Below are 19,543 nucleotides of genomic sequence, written 5' to 3' on the forward strand. Positions count from 1 at the left end.
CCCAGCACCACGCGTTTCCGCAGACTTCCCAACGTGATCCCCCCACGTCTGCGTCCCCGCAGGGTTCATTTCCGAGACTCCTCTCCCGCGGTTCCCCCCGGCAGTCCTGGAAAAATGTTTATTTGTGTAACAAAGCGCCGGCGGGGGGGCGGGGGCTGCGGGGCGGGGCAGGGGCTCCTCCTCCGGGTTACTTCTTCTTTTTCTTGGCCACCTTGAGCCTCCCCTCGATCAGCCGCCGGGCCTGCCTCTTGATCTCGGCCCGCGAGGGGACGTAGCTGTGGTCCACGTCTGCGAACTGGAAGGTTTCTAGAAAGGAGGTCCAGGAGGAGGGCAGCTGCACTCTGCAGCCCCTCTGCTCCAGCGAACTCGCTTACAGGGCGGGCTTTGTTGGCCTGCATCCATCACCCGGCCAGCTATTAGCAATTTTTTCTTATTTTCTATCTTCCTGATGCCCTGGCATGTGGGGTCTCACAGACCCGGGGACAGGCTGTCCCCTCGCAGGGCTAGCCAATCCTTAGAGACAGCAGAAGCCTCGCCCGCTGGGAGCGTCTCTCCTGCAAACCGAGCGATCCAGAGCCCACACCCCCCGGCCCCCTTTCTATGTCACACTCTCACACCAGGTCAATAATCCTCCGCCTGAATCAACCCAGGCCCAGGCACCAGACAACTGGGGACGGCCCCTACACGGCAAGCCCACTGGAATTATTCCAAAAGCCCATCCGAAGCTGTTTACCCTGCCCTCCCTTGCCTTTCCCACAGAAACCCCCATAAAGGCTCTGGCCTCGGCCTTCCCCCTGCTCCTCTCCGCCGCCTCGCGGGCAGTGATGCTCCCACGTGTCAGGAAAGTTAGTAAATTCTCCTTTTGACAGCAGCAGCCTCTCCATGTCCTCACTAAGTCCCTTCCGTGAATTAAAATCCCATGGGTACAAGAGACACACCTGTCCGTCCTCGTAGCCCCCCTGTGCCTCTAGGCTGTCCTGGCCAGAAAGAACCATCTGCCACACGCCCCCTCCCCAATGCCGGGCGGCCTGGCCCCCAGCCCCGAGCCTGTACCTATCACATCGTCCTCCAGGTCTTCAAAGCTGATCCTCTGGTTCTGCTTCTCCTTCAGAGTCGAGGACTCCAGGGTATCCCTCACCTTTGCGTTGACCTGCAGGGCACAGGGCACTGTCAGCTCCAAGGGTACCTGGGACGAATAGGCACCCGCAGCCTCGGGCTACCTCCTCGGTCCTGGACAGCGCCTGCAGTCTGTCGGCCAGGTACAGGAGCTTTCCCTCACAGTATGCCAGCTTGCTGGACACGTCGAGGGTGTTGGAGAGCACTTCTTTCTGTAGGCCCGGAGAAGGGTCTCATCTCTACCCTGGCTTCTCCCAGGGACCCTCCGTGCAGACGGCTCCGCCCCACCGCGGCTGGTACCCGGGCCGTGGGCAGCGCGATGCCGATCAGCCGGGCGTAGAGGTGGTCAATGCCCATCTGGACGGTCAGCAGCAGCTTCTGGCCCTTGGTCACGTTGGAGTAGGCCAGCTGGAGCCTTTCTTCCTCCTCTCTCAGCATGTCCTTCATTTTCTTCTCGACAGACTTAAAGCTGTTGAGGACGGTGGGGAGCGAGGCGGCACAGAGTCGAGGGCAGGCGGCCACAGACCCGCGTCGGGTGTCGTGCTAAACTCGGGGGCTCGAGAGCTCAGCTGTGGGCACGTGGCACCGCCCGGCTGGGCCTTCGCGGCCCACCTGCCAGGCTACCCACGGGCCCGTTGGCAGCCGACACACTGGGCTCTGAGCCGGGCCCCGCCCACACGGGCTGTTCACGAGGGCCCCACTGGGTGGCCCCGGCGGAAGGCAGGGGCCTCCCGGGGTACCTGGCCGAGCTGGGCGTCTGGCGGAACTTGAGCGCGGTCTCCTCCGCTTCCAGCCTCTTCATCAGGGCCTCCAGCTGCACCCGCCGCCGCTCGCAGCCCTCCACCTGCAGCCCGAGGTTCTCTTCGGTGGTCCTCTGAGCCAGGAAGCGGCCGGCGATGTCCTGGCCGGGCCCGTGGGGAGAGAAGCGGGTGTGGGCCGGGCAGGCATGGGCCCCCCCAGAACTGGTTTCCTCCGGGTCCCCCCCCAGCGGTCAGGAACGATGCTGACCGCGGCCAGGCACTGGGTGAAGCGCTTTATGTGAGGCCCCGCGTGTCGCTCACAGCACGAGCAGAGAGGGCAGACACCCCAAGGCAGAGGCAAGGAGATCACCCCTGAGAGACTGCCGGGGGCTCTGAGCCACTCGTCCAAAGTCAGGGCCGTGGATGGGAGCTAAGCTTACTAATAATAAAGCCAGATCGGATTAAACGGGAGGGCCAGGCAGTGTCAGCCTCTCATTGTGGTCCTGGCAGTTTAGGAAGGGACAGGATCGTAGGTGAAGGTCTCGGCATTTGGGTCCTCCCTCCAGTCCCAGCGGGCCCTGTGTGGCCCTTGGAATGTGGCTCGGATGTGCCAACCCTGTCCCGGCGTGCTCTCCACTCTCAGCCGTGAAGCCGCGGCTCTGTGCCCACGTTCATTCAAGAGGTACCCGCGGCAGGCTTTGGGCTGGGGCGGGGGCCCCCTGCCTTCCACCCACACCCCAGGAGTGCCAGGGGGCAGTACCCAGAGGTGGGAGCATTGCACGGCCATCTTCACTTTCTCCACCAAAGCAGTCACGTCTGTCCGGTATTGGATATCAGCCTGGGAGGTCTCTCTTTTCCTCACTGGGCAGAGCAGAGGGGGAGGGTGGCCAGCATGCAGGAGGGTCACGGGAGCTTTGCCCGAGGCCATCAGACATCTCCTTGCGTGCCCAGCTGAGCGGGTGGCTGTCGGAGTTCCCTGCATTTTGCCCTGCTCCCCCCGCCCCCTCAGCTGGCCCTTCAGGGACGCCCCAGGGCAGCTCCATCCGGCGGGTGCCTGGCACGGGTGCTTCCTGGCACTTCTCAGAGGCAGCACGGGGACCCGGGGGGCTTGACACAACCCTTCTGAGGAATCACTGGGTGGTCGAGCCTTGGGGAGCCAGGGGACCGCACCGTTACGTGCATTTCACGGCTGAGAAAACTGGGGGCTCGAGCACACTCAGCAGCAAGCCCAAGGTTGGGAGCAGTGCCTTGCAGAGTGGGCTGTGGCTGCTGGCACTCAGCCTCTGCAGGTTAGTGGGGACAGGCAGGGGCCCGTCTGTCTCCCTCGCCCCGGCAGCCCTCGCAGAGACCTGAGTCCCTGCCGGCCTTTTGGGACCCCGGCTGGGGGCGGGCAGAGAGCTGAGCGGTTACCTTTCAGGTTACCTTTCACGGTTTCTGCACCCATGAGACTGGAGGGGAAGTCCAAGTCCCGCCGGCCCTGGGAGGAGGGGGAGGAGGGGATGAGCGACGTCTTCTGCGGGGGCGGGGCCTCCCGCCCGCCCTGCGGTCCCAGGGTCCTGCAGGGACTCACCCTGCGGAACTTCTCGGTGGTCTCCTTCGTGTGGATCTTGTCGATCAGCTTCTTCTGCTGGTTGAGCCGGTTCTCCCGGGCCCTGCGTTCCTCGATGAAAGTCGCCTCCGCTTGCCTCATGTTCATCTGGGGACGCAGGCGGTGGGGCGGGGGTACGTCTCACCACGGCTTCCGTGGTGCTAAGTCCGGCCGGCCGGCGGTTTCAGTCCCGATCTTCTAGGTTTGGGACTAGTGTTGGAAGCTCTCGGCTGTCCCCTTCGTTCTAACGTGCCCAGGCCTGCGGCTTTCGTAGTCCTTCCGGCCCTCCGCTCTCCTCTCTGGACGCCTCTCCCACCTGGCCCCTGGGGGTGCTGCCTTCTGCAACTGCAGCCTCGGCTCAGGGACCCCGTTTCTCTCTGTAGCCTGGGCCCCCCGCTGCCTCAGCCGGCTCCACTGACAACTCACTGGAGTGATGCCCCGGTCTAAAAAGGAAGTCAGCATCTTCCCCCAGGCCCCGTCTCTTCCCGAGTGTCCTGCTTTGGTGGCTAAATCTATCATCCCTCCACACCTGCCCTTGCGTCCTGCACGCTGCCCTCCCCACCCCCGTCCACATCTGACTTGGCCCCACACGTCATCGGGTGACCTTTAGAGGCTTTGGGGCCCCGGTGATGACCAGGCACCCAGCTCTACCGCTGGTCTGTTCCATGCAACCAGGATCTGGACTCTGCCCACCCTTAGCCTCTGCAGCCAGAGCATGGCCGCTTTTGAAACGCACATTTCTCCTCCCAGAGCTCCAGGTTGGGTGGGGGGCCAGCACCTAACCCCCCCCCCCCACCCCACTGCCTCCACTGGTTCAAAGGCTCCCTTCCTCTGCACCTGCTCTGTTCCAGCCAGCCGTGCCTCCTTTGGCCCCGTTATGCCCCAGGACCTTGGTTGTCCTTCGTCCTCTAGGGTTGGGACCGCTCGGTTATATGCAGAGCCCTACTTGAGCCCTGCCTCCCTTAGCAGCTAAGGGCCCCACAGTGGCCCCACATCACGCACTCGTCTCTGCAGCACGGCCCAGTGGTTGTGTGACATTTCTTCCTGGACCGCTGGATGGTTCCTTACACTGCCCCCATCAGGAGGAGGATGCACGCCTGACTTACAAGGGCTTCGAGGAGGCCTTGGTGCAGACCTGGTGAATGGATGGCCTCTGCCTGCACCGGGCTAACTCTCTCCCCCCTGTGTCTACCTCTTGGCTTCCATGCCCAGGGGCGACTCTTTCCGTCCAGGGGCCTAGTGTGTGAGCAGAGCAGGCCAGTGAGGTGGCTGCTGGGTCCCTCCAGTGATGGTGGGCAGGGCAGGCTGTGAGTGTCCCTGCAGACCCTGGGCCAGACGGGTCAGAGACAGGGACCTGCGGGATCCCCAGGCCTGGGACTTGAGCTCACCTTGACCTCATCTGTAATCGTCATGGCATCCTGGGACATGACGGTCATGTCTGACAGTTCTGAGCAGTAGTCACCCACGAGATTCTGCAGCTTGTCCAGCCCTGTGGGGTAGCTGGCCAGCTCCTGCATCGAAAGGGGCGGGAGCAGGTGGGCACAGAAACCGATGGCCCCGGGGCTCCAGGCCAAGCAGATGCTGCCCCTCACTCCTTACCCCAGACAGTGTGGGCCCTGAGGACACTGGAGGGTCCGGCCTGGGGCCCCAGCCCCCACCAGGCACAGAGCAGGGAAAGCACCGTTTCAGGAGGGCAGACGGCATTTCCCTGGTGGGCCTTCCCACTGCCCAGGACACTCAGACACACTTCCAAGGAGGCTGTGTTGGGGGTGTGGCACCGGGTGAGCGGTGACTGTGCCCCACCCTGGGGGAGCCTGCGACTGGGGAGTGGCTGCTGTCTGAAGCATAGCAGAGGGGCTCGAACGTGGACGAAACGCGGACGTGGGGTCAGAGACTAGGGCTCAAGGCCAAGGCTGCCCTGACCAGCGGGCTAGGGGGACTTGGGAAAGCCACTTCACTTCTGAGTGTGCCCACCTATTGATAATTGGTTCTTTCACAAGGCTGCTGTCAGAATCTATATGTAATGAAGTATTAAGCTCAGAGCCAGGCTCATATATATCTAATATATCTTAAAAAAATTTTTTTTTAATGTTTATTTTTGATGGAGACAGAGACAGAATGTGAGTGGGTTGGGGCAGAGAGAGAGGAAGGCACAGAATCTGAAGCAGGCTCCAGGCTCCAGGCTCCGAGCTGTCAGCACAGAGCCTGACGCGGGGCTCAAACTCATGAGCTGTGAGATCATGACCTGAGCTAAAGTCGGACGCTCAACCGACTGAGCCACCCAGGTGCCCCAATATCTAATATATCTTGACCCTTAGTCGTTTGTTGTTAATAACTACATGTAGAATTTCCCTAGTTTTTAAAAAAAATACAGATGACCCCAGGAGTTATTTTTAAAAACTGCGTATGTTCTGAAAAGAACATGCCCCCCGGGGGACATAATTGGCCACATGAAGGAGGTCTGGACCCCAGGTAACAGCCGGAGTGGGGTGGTGGGCCTAGGAAGGCGAGGTGTGCAGGGCCTCGGCTGAGTCTAGGAACAGGGGGCTGAGGCAAGAGGGACAGGCAGGAGGACCGTGACACCTGCCTGTGCAGCTTGGGCAGAGCCTGGGGGGCTGCGACCCCAGCCAGGAAGAGTGCCGGTGTCTGCCCATCCCACCGCATCTCTCTACCTGTCACCTGGCTCGCTGCGCTGCCCTCCAGGACTCCCCCTGCCCCAGCCTTGGGGTGAGGGAGTGTGGACAACTTCCTCATTCTCCCTGTGCCCCTCCTCCTCTCGGCACCAGGGCCCCCACCGTCCAGCCCTCCCATCTTCTGGTCCTCTTCCTCCCCATGAAGAGGCCTTCCCTCCCGGTGGGACTTGTGGCCCCTGGGGGCCTCCTCCAGGCCTCCTCTGCTGGGGGCAGGGCGGCTCGCTTAAAAGAGCTGGGCAGCAAGCTCCAGGTTACTGGCCTGCCGTCTATGAAGTCCCTCTGGGATGAGGGACCTTCTGAAGGCTCAGGGCCCATCTTTTGCCCTCGGAGGCCAGGCAGCGATAAAGGATGGGGCAATATGGAAACCGAACCATCAAGTACGTGCAAGAAAACCCAAACAATTCTGATGTGTCCCATAGTATGCCTTTTTGAAACAGCAAATTACACGTTCTTGATGGAATGTTTTCCACCTACAGGTGCAGGGTGTCCCTGCTCAGCTGGGGCCTCAAGCAGGGCTCTGTCCCAGAGGCAAACCGGCCTGGAGGAGAGTTGCAGCCCCCTCCCCACGGGAGGGGGTGGTGGTGGCAGGGGTGGCCCTGCCCCGGAGGCTGAGGTCCCCACTGAGATCCTAGCCCTGCGTGCAGGCTGGGGCCTGACACTCCCGCCCTCCGGGCGAGATGACCTCCCTGGGCTGAGGTGTGGGGCGAGGGGGGCTCACTTTCTTCAGATAATCCAGCAGGTCCACGTACAGCAGGTAGATGTTCTGGCTTGCGGTGATCTTGATCACGGTCTTTTCAATGTTGTTCTCCAGCTGGCGGATGACCTGGGGGTCGCCCGAGGGCACACGGTGCTTTGGGACAGACCGCGTGGATGCCCACCTGGAGGCCGACCGGGGAGGCTGCGCTTTCTTCCAGGGAGGGTTTGCCCGCCTGGCTTTCTCCCGGCCCCGCCGCCCAACGGAGTCCCATCCCTCTCTCCCGGGGCCCCGCCTCCCGGAGGAGCTTCGCCCCTCCCACCGGAGGCCCCGCCCCGCCCGCCACCTGCCGCAGGCGCTGCTCCTCCTTGGTGTCGTCGGGCTGCCTCCGCAAACTAGCCAGCTCCAGCTTCATGCTCTCCAGCTTCTGCTCCCGCCGTCGCACCAGGTGGATCAGTACGTTGTGCACGTTCACGCGGTCGAAGACGTACTTTCGCAGCTTCTCCCGCGCCACCTGGGTCGGGGAGGGCACGGCCCGCGCGTGGGTGCGCAAGGGGCCGCGGGGACCGCGCACAGCGGGGCTGGCGGGGCGGGACCCCTGGGATTGGGAACTCGCTCTGCCCGCCACCGGCTCCGCAACGTGGTTTAGTGGTGGTGGTCGGGGTGGGGGGGGGGCGGTGCGCTGGCCGGGCGAGGCGGAGGGATCCCTCCTGCCACCTTACCTCCATGGAGCAGCGGCAGTGTGCCAACCTCATGGGCACGTCCTTCCCGCAGGCCTTGGAGATGGTCTGCTGGTCATACTGCAGAGCGGTGGTGGCTGAGCTGGGACCCCGGTCTCCCTGTGTACCCCCAGCCACCAGTCCCTCCCTCCAGGCATTCTCCCCGGGCCTCTCTAGCCTGTGCTAGCCCAGCAGCGAGGGCCCATCCAGGCTATCCCAGCTCAGAAGTGATGGGAGTCAGGAGAAGAGGACCCAGGTCTCCCCTACATGGCCAGAGAGCGAGAGGGGCCCCTGCTGTAGGGGGAGCCCAGGAAAAGCTCCCCATCAGGCCCACCCTGCCATCTGGGGTGGGCGGTGGGGAACCTGCCCATCGGGCTTGCTGGAGTGACAGGTCCTGGGGAGCCCCTCCCCAAGATGCCCCCTGGCTCCTGAGAGGTAAGAGCGGGAAAAGGGGGAGGTCCTTGTTGTCCCCTTGTGTGTGGGCCTGTTTCAGCATGTGCCCGTGGTCAGCAGGGAGGGGGAGCAGGGCTGCTCACCTTCTTGGCCAAAGCCCAGTCCTGGGCCCCACGGCGGATGGTGCTGTGCAGGAGAGCCAGCGTGGCTCTGTTCTTGACCGTCTTCTCCTTTACGGCCTGGATCTGCAGTGCCCGGCATTGCTCTGGTGGGGGGAGGGGCGGGGCACGGAGATGCTCCTTCCTGCCCCCACTCGAGGGCCACAGGCTTCACTGCCCAGCAGTGCTTATCTGGATGGCTCTTAGTGATGACTGTGCTGCGCAGTGGGGGACGTGAGGTGGCAGCCAGAGGTGGGCGCGTCCTGTGATCCCTTCCAGACCCAATGGCCAGAGAACGTCCCCTCTGGCTTTGGGGCTCACTGTGCTCACAAATCTCCGTGAAGCCCCCTGCATGGCAGACCCTTTTGATCCCTCCTCTCAGGTCTGTTGGGGGGGGGGGGAGGGTGGCCGCTAGCCCTTGTTTGCCCTGGACCGGCCCTGTGTTAGATCTGAAAGCCCCTGGGCCCTGCATGGGGCCAGGCAGGCTGGTCCAGTGGGGGGCGGGGGGGGGGGCGTGGAGGGCTCACCCTGGAGCCGAGTGATTGTCTTCAGCTCCTGGATCTGCCCCTCCACATCCGCCTCGCTGCATGCCTTCATGGTGGCCGTCAGGGTCCTCCAGGTCCCCGTGCAGCTCCCGCCCTCCCTGTCCTGGGCCTGTTCAACAGAGCCGCAAGCAGCTCACGTCCCCGGAATCTCAGCCCATTGTGACAGGGGCCGAGATTCTCAACCACGGGGCCCTGGAGATCCCGGCCCTCCCTGCCCCCTTTCTGTGCCCCCCGCCAGCCTTGGGGTTGCCCCCTGCGTGCTCGGGTCAGCTGCTGTCTGCTCAGGAGCACTGCTGGGGTCAAGGCACTTTCCATAGGGAAGTGATTTGTGGTGATTTGGCATGGCACCCCGCGCCAGCCCCCTGTACCCTCCCCATCCCCTCCATACACCAAGGCTGTCCTCCGTTGAGCCTCCTAAAACCTCTAATCTCTGCCTTATGGGATCTCCATTGCTTCACCGCACCCCAAGCTCACATTCCACACCCGGGGCGACCTGGCTCACGAGACCTCAGCTGTCAGCCCCGACGACCTCACCCCGCCCTGACCTCCACCTGCTGCCTGGAGCCCGCCCTGCTCCACCTCCACGTTCCTGGGGCAATTCCCGGGTCTAGTTCCGATGCCGCTTACTTCAGGCGGGGTCGTGTGCAGCCCAAGCTTCCCGTGGGGTTAAGCGCTCCGAACACCTGCCAGCCTGGGACCCTGAGGGAGGCACACCGGATGGGTTGCTTTTTCCAGCGGCGCCGCATGGATTTGCAGGGGCCGCCACAGCCAAGTGGCAGGTGGCTGAAACAATGGCAGTTGCTCGTCTCACATCCTGGAGGCCAGGTGTTAGCAGAGCTGGCTCCTCCTCAGCTTGTAGGTGGTCATCTTCTCGCTGTGTCCCCACATGGCCGTCCCTCCGTGCGTGTCTGTGACCTCCCCTCCTAACAGGGACACAGGCCGGAGTGGATCAGGGCCCACTTCGTTTCAACACGACCATTTCTTTAAAGGCCTGATCTCCCAGTGCAGTCATGTTCTGAGGTCCTGGGGGTTAGGGGTCCAACATGTAAATCTGGGGACCCCACTCATGACCATGGCCTTCACTCAGATATTGTCACGTGCAGGTCCTCCACGACCTCACACAGACCTTTTCGGCTTTCTGGTCATTGCCAGTTTTTTTTTTCTTTTTTTTTACACATTTATTTATTTTTGAGAAACAGAGTGAGGCAGTGTGAGTGGGGGAGGGGCAGAGAGAGAAGGAGACACAGAATCCGAAGGAGGCTCCAGGCTCTGAGCAAGCGGTCAGCACAGAGCCTGATGTGGGGCTCAAACCCACGAACCGCGAGATCATGACCTGAGCCGAAGTCGGACGCTCAACCGACTGAGCCACCCAGGCGCCCCAAGTCATTGCCAGTTTTTAAAAGGGGAGCGCAGACCCATTTAAAACTCCAAGCTCAGCTTCTGCCCTCCCTCTGAGACCTCAGGGGGCTGGAAGGACCCGTCAAGGGCCTGGTCTGGTCCCTACACTGCCAATTCTGCCCCCTGTTCTCCCAGGGCCTGAGGCCAGGCTGCTCACTGTCCCTCAATATTGCTTCTCCCTTCTTCCGCAGATGTACACCCTCTGAATTTTAGTGGGGCACGTGGTGGCCCAGAGCAAGGCTGTCCCCTAGGCGCCTTGGCACCAGGGATATCATGGGACTCTGTTTTGGCCAATGGAGTGTAAGCATAAGTGGGAGGGAGCTGTCCTCCTCCCCAGGGACTGGAACTAGCACCGCTGTCACCGTCTCGGACCACGAGGTGGGTCTGGAACAGAGGCCGTCACAGCAGGGAGCGGGCCAAACGGAGCCCGGGCCCCTGACGGCCTGTGGGTCCCGGACCACCCACTTGGACACGAAAGAAAACTCAAACCCCGGCCTGCTCTCCCCGTGGTTATCCCGGGCTTCCCATCATTGTGCCTTCCCGCTAACAGATTCCCTGCTGCACAGTAGGTGCACAATATTCTTTCGAACGACTGGCTAGGCCGAGAGGTACGGGAGCTGAGCCGGGGCTGGGGCGGCGTGGCCCTGTGCCTGTGTGTCCTCAGCGTTACTGGGAAGGTGGACTTGCCCAGGTTTTATGTGATCTCTGCCTCTTCCTCTGCTGGGGGGTGGGGGTGGGATGTGTCATCTTACCCACTCCAGAACTTGCCTGCCGTGCGGGCGGGCGGAGCTTCTGCAAGCTAGCTCTGGCCTGCCCCCCCCCCCCCCCCACTTCCTCCTCCCCTGGAGAGAAGGACGGAATCTGATAGGTGGGTTTGGAATGGCAGGCAGGCAGGCACAGCCGCTTCCTGCCCCTCGTCTCTTGGGAGTCAGGCGCTGATTGGCCAAACACCTTCTGCTCTGCCCCTCCGGGACTGGTTGTGTGGAAGTGGGGCCCATAGGACAAGGCCGTGGTGGTGGCCTTCCAGTGCCCGCAGGGCCTGATTCTGGGGCTCAGTGTTAGGAACTGCCCTGGCAGGTCCTCCCGTGTATGATGCGAAGGTGACATCTGTCTCTCATCTTGCTGCTTTGACGTGCTTCCCGATGGCTGCAGAACTCAGGCTGGAGAAGGGCAAGGCATTTATTTGTCCAGCGACCCCCAGCAGCAGCTGTCACCTCTGACTGTGGGGGACGCCGGGGCCGGACAGGGAGTGTCAGAGCACCAGAGCATGCAGATGGCCCTTCCGCCAAGTGCCCAGAGCCTCTCTGACCCTCTGCAGCTCTCGGTGGCCACCGTGTTTCTCACTGCCCTATGGGAGCCAACCACCATAGGGGACAGCCCCTCTGGTCTGACCTCCTGGGCCGGCGTGGAAGCAGTTTGCACAGGTTTGGCAGATCTGGCCACGCCTGTGTGCAGGGGACACCCGCTGGGTCACCTTAGGGTGTGGGGAGGGTCTTTGTGGGGGGAGAGGGCCAGTTTGGGGTGCAGACGCCCCGAGGGCTGTGTTCCGGAAGTCTTTGGCCCAGGTCTTCTGCGCCCCAGCTGGAGCTCTCCTAGCTGCGCCGATCTGCAGGAGATAAAGGGAGCCGGCTAGAACCGCACCCGAAGCTGCTGACCAGGCCTGAGACCAGTCGGCTTGGTGTCTGGCCACCCTTCTCGGGGTGCCCACACTCCTCATTCTGCACTCCCCCCACCTCAGGGCCCCCGACCCCTCCTGCACGAAGGGCTCAGGAAGGTCTGGCGTGCCTCCCACTCCCGCCCTTGCAGGAGGGACAGGCCAGCAGGGAGAGGCCCTGTCCGGCCGGCACGTTGGACCCTGGGCTTGCCTGCCTCAGCCCCTGGCACTGGGCCCTCAGGTTCTGCTTCCCACTGCCCCCAGCCTCTCCCTTGTGCCTGAGGTCTTTGGGGAGCCGCCCGTCTCTAGAAGCCTCTCACCTGTGCCCAGGTCTCTGGGGAGCCGCCCGTCTCTAGAAGCCTCTCACCTGTGCCCAGGTCTCTGGGGAGCCGCCCATCTCTAGAAGCCTCTCACCTGTGCCCAGGTCTTTGGGGAGCCGCCCGTCTCTAGAAGCCTCTCACCTGTGCCCAGGTCTTTGGGGAGCCGCCCGTCTCTAGAAGCCTCTCACCTGTGCCCAGGTCTCTGGGGAGCCGCCCATCTCTAGAAGCCTCTCACCTGTGCCCAGGTCTCTGGGGAGCCGCCCGTCTCTAGAAGCCTCTCACCTGTGCCCAGGTCTCTGGGGAGCCGCCCATCTCTAGAAGCCTCTCACCTGTGCCCAGGTCTTTGGGGAGCCGCCCGTCTCTAGAAGCCTCTCACCTGTGCCCAGGTCTCTGGGGAGCCGCCCGTCTCTAGAAGCCTCTCACCTGTGCCCAGGTCTCTGGGGAGCCGCCCATCTCTAGAAGCCTCTCACCTGTGCCCAGGTCTTTGGGGAGCCGCCCGTCTCTAGAAGCCTCTCACCTGTGCCCAGGTCTTTGGGGAGCCGCCCATCTCTAGAAGCCTCTCACCTGTGCCCAGGTCTCTGGGGAGCCGCCCGTCTCTAGAAGCCTCTCACCTGTGCCCAGGTCTCTGGGGAGCCGCCCATCTCTAGAAGCCTCTCACCTGTGCCCAGGTCTTTGGGGAGCCGCCCGTCTCTAGAAGCCTCTCACCTGTGCCCAGGTCTTTGGGGAGCCGCCCATCTCTAGAAGCCTCTCACCTGTGCCCAGGTCTTTGGGGAGCCGCCCGTCTCTAGAAGCCTCTCACCTGTGCCCAGGTCTTTGGGGAGCCGCCCCGTCTCCAGGAAGAGCCAGAGGTTGCTGCACCTGTGCGACTCCACTCGGGTCACCCAATAGCTGGCCACTGAGCCTGTGACTGGGGACAGGGGCAGGGGCCAGTGGGCTGTGGGCCTGGGTCTCTGCACTTCTCAGGGAAAGGGGACCTGGGCAGATGGTGGTGGTGGACTCGGCAGGACGCCCACTGAGAACTGGGACCCCATCCCAGGAGGCATGCCTCCCACCCCTGCGGAAGAGCCAGCATCCCCTCTGGCAATCAGGTGCATTTCCAAGGCCATAGGCACAGGCCCCGGAGTACCCACCTACGGCCACCAGCACCTTCCACTGGAAGGGGTACGGAAACTTCCTCTGGAGGTACATCTGCAGGCCGAAGGTTGCACCGGTGCCTGCCAAGAGCCAAGGTCCCCGTCAGCCAGCCTGTCCACGAGGTGCTGAGCGCCCCCGGCACCTGTCAGGCTCCCAGCACCTGACGCCACCTGCCGGGGAGTCAGGGTGAGACAGGAGGGCGAGGTCTCTCCATACCCCAGGACACGGGGACCCAGCCTACCTGTGACAAAGGTGAAAATGCCCTTCACGAAGGCGCTCGACTGGCACGCGGCATACTCCCGGAGTCCCTGGGATGAGGGAGGGGGTTGAGGGCTCAGTTCCCCTCCCGCTTCTTTTACCGTCCCTCCCGTCCCTCCTTCGGGCCGTAAGGAAGGAGACCTCATCGTGAGGCCCTGAGGGCTTGGACACATCCCACCTGCCTGCATGTCCACCCAGGATGCCCCGGTCCCCAGAGCAGGAGGCTCCACCCCCCCCCCCCCCGTCCCTGTCCCTCTTCCCTGACGAGGACCCCTCCCCCCCCCCCCCACGGATCCTCTACCCGCTCCGCTCAGGTCAGCTGCTGAGGTCGGGGGCCCGCGTTCCAGGCGGTCTTCTCACCGGGTGCTTGGCGGCCACGGCGTCGTCCACTCGGGACAGGCCCAGGTTCACCATGTCTGGCGGGTCACCGGGAGCCAGCGGGCGAGCCTGCGCAGGACCCGGCGGAGAGGGCGGGGCCGAACAGAAGGGCGGGGCCTGCGCCGGACCCGGCGGAGGGGGCGGGGCCGAACAGAGGGGCGGGCCTGCGCAGGACCCGGCGGGGAGGGCGGGGCCTGCGCCGGACCCGGCGGAGGGGGCGGGGCCGAACAGAGGGGCGGGCCTGCGCAGGACCCGGCGGGGAGGGCGGGGCCTGCGCCGGACCCGGCGGAGGGGGCGGGGCCGAACAGAGGGGCGGGCCTGCGCAGGACACGCGGAGGGGGCGGGAGCGAGAGGAGGGGCGGAGCCTGTGTCGGAAGGGGGAGGCGGGGGGGGGGGTGGCTAGGGTCCTGTGAGAAGGTGGGAAAGGGTGGGGGGTGATGGTGGATAGTCTGGGCGATGGGACTCAGGTGGCCTTTGAAGTAGAAGGGGAGTGAGGCTGGGTCCTGGCCAGGTCTTCTGGGGGAGATTGACCATCAGTTTAGGTCGCTGGTCAGAACGTTGAAGTCCCGGCTGGCACAGGGACCTGGGAATGGACAGATTCCCTGGGCTATTGGGTCCTGTGTGACATGTGGGCAGGTCTAGCTTACCTGTATGCCCCAGCCACGGTGGAGAAGCAAAGCTACCTCCTGGCCTGAGGATGAGGCCAGGCCTGGGCTGTTTTCCTGACTCGGGGGCAGTGCCTGTCCAGTGGCCAAGGCTGGGCATTCTGGGTGAGGCAAGACCCCTCCTTTGAGGCTCCGGCCCTTTACTAAATGGTCATGTTGACCTTAAGAATGAAAGTTATTTTACCAGCAGATATGGGTTGATTGGGGAATAGCACAGAATTGCAATTTGGGATATGCAAGCTAACGGCAAAACCACAGACAAGTCCAACAAAGGAGAGAAACATTATTTTATGGAGAAGAAGGAAATGGGAGGGGTCCTGAACCAAAGCCCACTGGAGAAAAGCAAGGGTTCAGGGTGATGGAGACTTTTCACAGGCTGAGTTGCAGGGGCCTGGATTTCGTGTAGGAGGGGTGGTGTGGGTCTTTGCCCATGGGGCCTGTAACTCGTGGTTTCCCCCGATTGACACTGTATTGCGTGGCTCCTCTGTGGGCCGGGAGAGGCAGGGCTGACTCGGAGGATGGTAACCCTGCCCTCACCCCCAGACCCACTACCTTCGCTTGCGCACACAACAGGGGAGGGTGGGCTGCAGGCTGGTGCCCCCGCCCCCTCCCCGGCACCCCGAGGAGGCCATCCTGTGCCGTCCACACTCCCTTTGCCAGGATGGGCTTCTGCTCTTCCTACCCCCTGCCTCCCACATGCCCACTCCTTAGAGTGTGTGCGTGTGCCTGTGCACGTGTGTGTGTGTGTGCTGACATGTCTGCGCGAGCCCCTCTTACCTGGACAGGGGCCTCCCTCCTGGCCCGGGGCCCTGGAGGGGAAGAGACGGAGAGACACAAGGGTCCAGAGAGCAGGCCACCCCGTTTCTCTGCGCGTGCTGCTCCCTGGTTCCAGGTCGGGTACCCCACAGTGGCCTCTCACTAACGAGGTGGGGTCAGCGCCTCTCCTGCCTGGCTGTGCCCTCTTCTGGCCTGGAGGACACCATCCCCTTCCTCCTCCCCTCTGCTTCCTCCCCTCCTCACATCCCTCTCCTCCCCCCTCTCCCCTCATCCTCTCCTTTTCCCCATTTCTCTCCCCCTCCCCTCTTCCCTCCCCTCTCCTGCTCCCTCCTCCCCTCCCCTCCCCTCCCTCTCTCCCTCCTTCTGTCCTCCCACCCCTCCCCTCCTCCTCCTCCCTTCTCCGCTGCCCCCTCCCCTCTTCCCTCCCTCTTTCCCTCCTCTTCCTCCTTCTCTTCTCATTCCCATACTTAGTGTGACTGCCCCAGCAAAACCGGAGGCCCGGCCCGTGGGAGGATCTCCAGACCCCCGGTGGGCAGCTGCCAGTGGGCCAGAGTCTGGCTTGAGGCAACCTGGTGGTTGAGGTCGCCACCTGGCCCCACAGGCGCTCTCACGGGTGCGAGCTCCGGGGCCTGCCACCAGGTGCCTGACACGTCACCAGGTTTGGCAAGAGGAGGAGGCACGGGGGCCTGGCTGCTGAACAGTGGGGGCTGGGACGACCCAGGCCCGCAGAGCCCACGTCCTGACCGCCCTGCACACTGAAGCTGGGGCAGGGTCACGGCGGCCTGCAGCCTGTGATCGGGGTGCTGAAGGTACCTGAGGGACAGGACATTGAAGGCAGCTGCCTGGTTTGGATTCCAGGTGAGGGTGGGGGCAGGGGCCCCTCCTGAAGCCCCAGGCAGAGATGCCCAGCCCCGACCCATTTCCTGGAGGGACACAGAGGGCACCTACAGATGAGGAGAAAGTGGGTCGTGTGTTTACACAGAAACTATGTGCACGTGGGTGGGGTGCAGGGGACCCTGAGAGCCCGTGCAGGAACCTAGAGCTGGGAGCAGCAGAGCTGACCCACCCAGGTCAAAGGGTGGAGGGGAGGACCGGTTCTAGAAGGTCGAGGTGAACTGTGTAGGCGAGGCCCCCGGTGACCATAGGGAGGATCTGGCCTCCGCCCTCCCAGCTCCTGCAGGGGCTCCCTGGGGTGGAGTCTGACTAGGCAGGGGGCCAGGGGGCCCTTGACATCGTCAGCACAGTTCGGGCTCCCTCTGTGGTCAGCAGGGTGGAGGCACGGAGACCTGGAGACTGCTTCTCCCCCGAGGGCAGAGGTCTGGGGGCAGAGAGCAGTGCCACGAACCTGACGGCTGGGCCTGGGGGAGACGGTCAGCGGCCCTGAGCCACCGAAACCAGTGAGAAGTGACTGGAAGGATCCTGGGGCTCCTGGATCGTCAGGAAGCTGGAGAACCGAGCCCGTGGGGTCTGGAACAGCTCTGGTGAGCGGAGATGGACAGAACAAGAACCTCCAAGGGAAGTGTTGGGTCTGAGCCACGCTGGGGGTACCGGCTCCAACCAGCCCCTGAGTCCCAGGGCTCTGCCCCGCAGGGCTCAGACCCCAGGGTGGGGGCAAAGGCGCTGCTGGGCGAGGTGGCAACCCCCATACCCGTCCCCTTGGCCTTCACAGCATGACGCTGGGAGGGGCCGAGGCAGGGAAGCCAGACGGCCCCTCGCCCACCAATTCTGTCCTCAGTGGCTGTTGGCTCGAGCTTGGCACAAGGGCAGGAGCAGGTGAAGGGTGCTCGGGGGAGCCCCGGTTCCTGCCTCCTGGTGGTTGTGCTGCAGCTGGGCGTGGCCCAGGGCCCACCCCTCCACACAGCCTGCAGGGGAGGGGCTCCCCCCGCCCTCACCCCTCCCTACCTCTCACCAGGAGCTGCTGGAAGTCCCTGCTTCCCTTTGAGAGGGGAGGAGGTGGCCTCTTCATGGCCAGAGGCTTCCTTGACCCACAGTGGGGCCTCCTCCTCAGCCCACAGGGCATCTCTGTCTGACTTGGCCCTAGAAGGCACACGGAGGAAAGGCCAGGGTGTGGTCCGGGTTTCGGAGAGCTCGCCTTCCCTGCATCTTTTCACATCTGGAGCTGGACCAGCCCTGGCAGAGTGGGCAGGGCATAGGGGCTCAGCTTGTCTGGGGCAGCCCTGGAGGGCAGACTGGCCTTTCCTGGATGGCACCCACCCCCGCAGCACTGGGGCTGGGGCCCCGCTCCTCTGTGCCCCTGGTCTGCTCCGGGGGGCTGAGAGGGCGATGCCACCTGCTCAGTGCTCACCCATCGTCAAGAAAGAGCCCCCCCCCCCCCCCGCCCCAGCCCTGGGGCCAGGGTGTCTCTGCAGGTGAGGGGGGAGAGGCTGCAGAAGCCATAGCTGGACGCACCCCTGCCTCCAGGGAGGCCACCCTTCAGTGCCTTGGGCCTTGTCTGTGCATGCCCCGCCTCCGGTGGGCTGTCTGTGCCCGGGCCCTCCTGACCCCGGCTGGAGTAGGGGTGGGGCAAGAGGCAGGCTTCATGTGTGCATTTTCTTTTTCCCGGAATTAAGTCTGTGGCTCTGTCTGTGTCATAACCTGTGTCTTCCGTGAAGGCCAGGATGGCCTCCGGCAGCATGTGTCGCTTCTGACAGTGTGGGGTTTACTTCGTGACCCCACAGCTCAGCCATAAGCGTGCGCGGGGGCCGGGCAGCCCCAGCTGGGGGAGACCCAGACCCGTTGACCAGTCACTCGGGACCCCCAGCCCCGGCAGCCACCGATGGCCTTTCTGTGGGTCCGCAGAACGGGGTGGCTCGGGTCTCTGTGTCTCTGCACGACGCGCTCGAGGCTCATCAGCGACGCGGCCGGTCGGTCCTCGGTCCTCCCTGTTCTGGGCGCCGTCCCCCGCTCTGTGTTTGTCGTTCACTGCCGCCGAGCCCGCCTGCGGTTTGAAGCGGGTTTCCAGTCCCAGGACTACCACGCTCCCGGCAGGCCGGACGCCCCGCCCGAGCCCCTCCTCAGCTCAGGGTCCAGCCAGCGGGGAGCACCCCCCCCCATCTCCCCACGCACAGAGCCTGCTGTGTGTGGCTGTGGAGCACTGCCCTCCAGGGCGCTGGGCGGGCAGGACGGGGGAGGCCCGGCAGCTGCCCCCTGCGTGGACTCTGGGGGGCTCGGGGGACGAGGCTGCGGCCTCGAGGGCCTGCTGCGGCCAAGGACAAGGCAGGCTGAGGCCACCCACACAGCCCGTGCCCCGGCCGCGAGTGCTGAGGTGTCTCTGGAGGCCACGGTGTAGCGCCCCCCGCTGGCCGACGTGACTTTCCTTCCTCGTTCATCCGCAACTGTGAACAGAGAACCCCCTGTGGGGCCTCAGAAGCCAAAGGGCCACCAAGAGCTCCCGCTGTCACCGAGTTTATAGCACGTGCAGCAGGAGGAGAGTAAATAAACACGGAGGAAAATGTTAAGCTCAAAGCCCGGAGGAAACAGACCAGGGGTGGGGTGCACGGTGGGGTGCGACGAGGGCTGCTTGGAGGAGGCAGAGGCCGGAAGCCGCCCCGGGAGCAGCAGGCTCCCCCGGGTGCCGGAAGGGCCGCAGGGCCAGGGGGCCGATGCCGCCGGAGGCTGGGTTTCATCCCAGGTGCCCCGGCGGACGACTCGGGGACGGAGGACTCGGGGACGGACGACTCGGGAGGGTCGTAAGCAGGGATGCACCAGATCTGTGCCCCTCAGGGTTCGCTCCGGCCACAGTGTGGAGAGCAAGTCCCTGGGGGCGAGGAGCAGGGGGGCCAGCGGGTGGCCGAATGGCACTCAAGACCCCGGTCAGGGGCACACCGGTGGCAGGTGTGTCTTCTGTGGGTTGGGGCGCTGCCTCACACCGCTGAGGCTCCTCAGGGGGGTCTGTCCCTTGGTCCTCGCTGGCTGGAGGAAGGACTGACGCACCACCCTGGCATAGCAGTCCTGTGGCTGGAGGTCACGTCTGTCCTGCCCCCACCCTTTCCTTGGAGCTCTGGACTTGGTGCCTGGGGACTTGGGGTCTGGGGACTTGGGGGCTTGGGGACTTGGGGCCTGGGGACTTGGGGTATGGGGATTTGGGGCCTGGGGACTTGGGGACTTGGGGCATGGGGACTTGGGGTGTGGGGACTTGGGGGCCTGGGGACTTGGAGCTCTGGACTTGGGGCCTGGGGACTTGGGGGCTTGGGGACTTGGGGCCTGGGGACTTGGGGGCCTGGGGACTTGGGGGCTTGGGGACTTGGGGCCTGGGGACTTGGGGGCTTGGGGACTTGGGGTGTGGGGATTTGGGGCCTGGGGACTTGGGGACT

At 64.0% G+C, this 19,543-nt stretch overlaps 2 protein-coding genes across 2 annotated transcripts; both read right to left on the reverse strand.

Annotated features, from left to right (window-relative positions):
• Nucleotides 1–7: 7 nt before the first annotated feature.
• CCDC183 (coiled-coil domain containing 183) lies at nt 8–9,847 on the reverse strand. The gene is made up of 15 exons (XM_047093908.1): nt 9,274–9,847; nt 8,629–8,755; nt 8,087–8,208; nt 7,554–7,631; nt 7,178–7,345; nt 6,856–6,960; nt 4,833–4,955; nt 3,427–3,552; nt 3,267–3,333; nt 2,617–2,717; nt 1,857–2,017; nt 1,417–1,585; nt 1,221–1,328; nt 1,054–1,150; nt 8–306 (listed from the first exon to the last, which is right to left on the reverse strand). Exons 2-15 carry the CDS (start codon nt 8,696–8,698, stop codon nt 188–190), a joined length of 1,614 nt encoding a protein of 537 aa, XP_046949864.1. The 5' UTR covers nt 8,699–8,755; nt 9,274–9,847; the 3' UTR covers nt 8–187.
• A 1,358-nt stretch (nt 9,848–11,205) lies between these two features.
• TMEM141 (transmembrane protein 141) lies at nt 11,206–13,872 on the reverse strand. Its single transcript, XM_047093863.1, has 5 exons — nt 13,771–13,872; nt 13,394–13,460; nt 13,149–13,232; nt 12,818–12,925; nt 11,206–11,650 (listed from the first exon to the last, which is right to left on the reverse strand). Exons 1-5 carry the CDS (start codon nt 13,822–13,824, stop codon nt 11,637–11,639), a joined length of 327 nt encoding a protein of 108 aa, XP_046949819.1. The 5' UTR covers nt 13,825–13,872; the 3' UTR covers nt 11,206–11,636.
• Nucleotides 13,873–19,543: the final 5,671 nt, after the last annotated feature.

This window comes from Lynx rufus, unplaced genomic scaffold, assembly GCF_022079265.1.
Source record: "Lynx rufus isolate CCGP_SWC_20201006 ecotype Redwood Valley unplaced genomic scaffold, mLynRuf1.p SCAF_36, whole genome shotgun sequence".
NCBI classification, from domain to species: domain Eukaryota; kingdom Metazoa; phylum Chordata; class Mammalia; order Carnivora; family Felidae; genus Lynx; species Lynx rufus.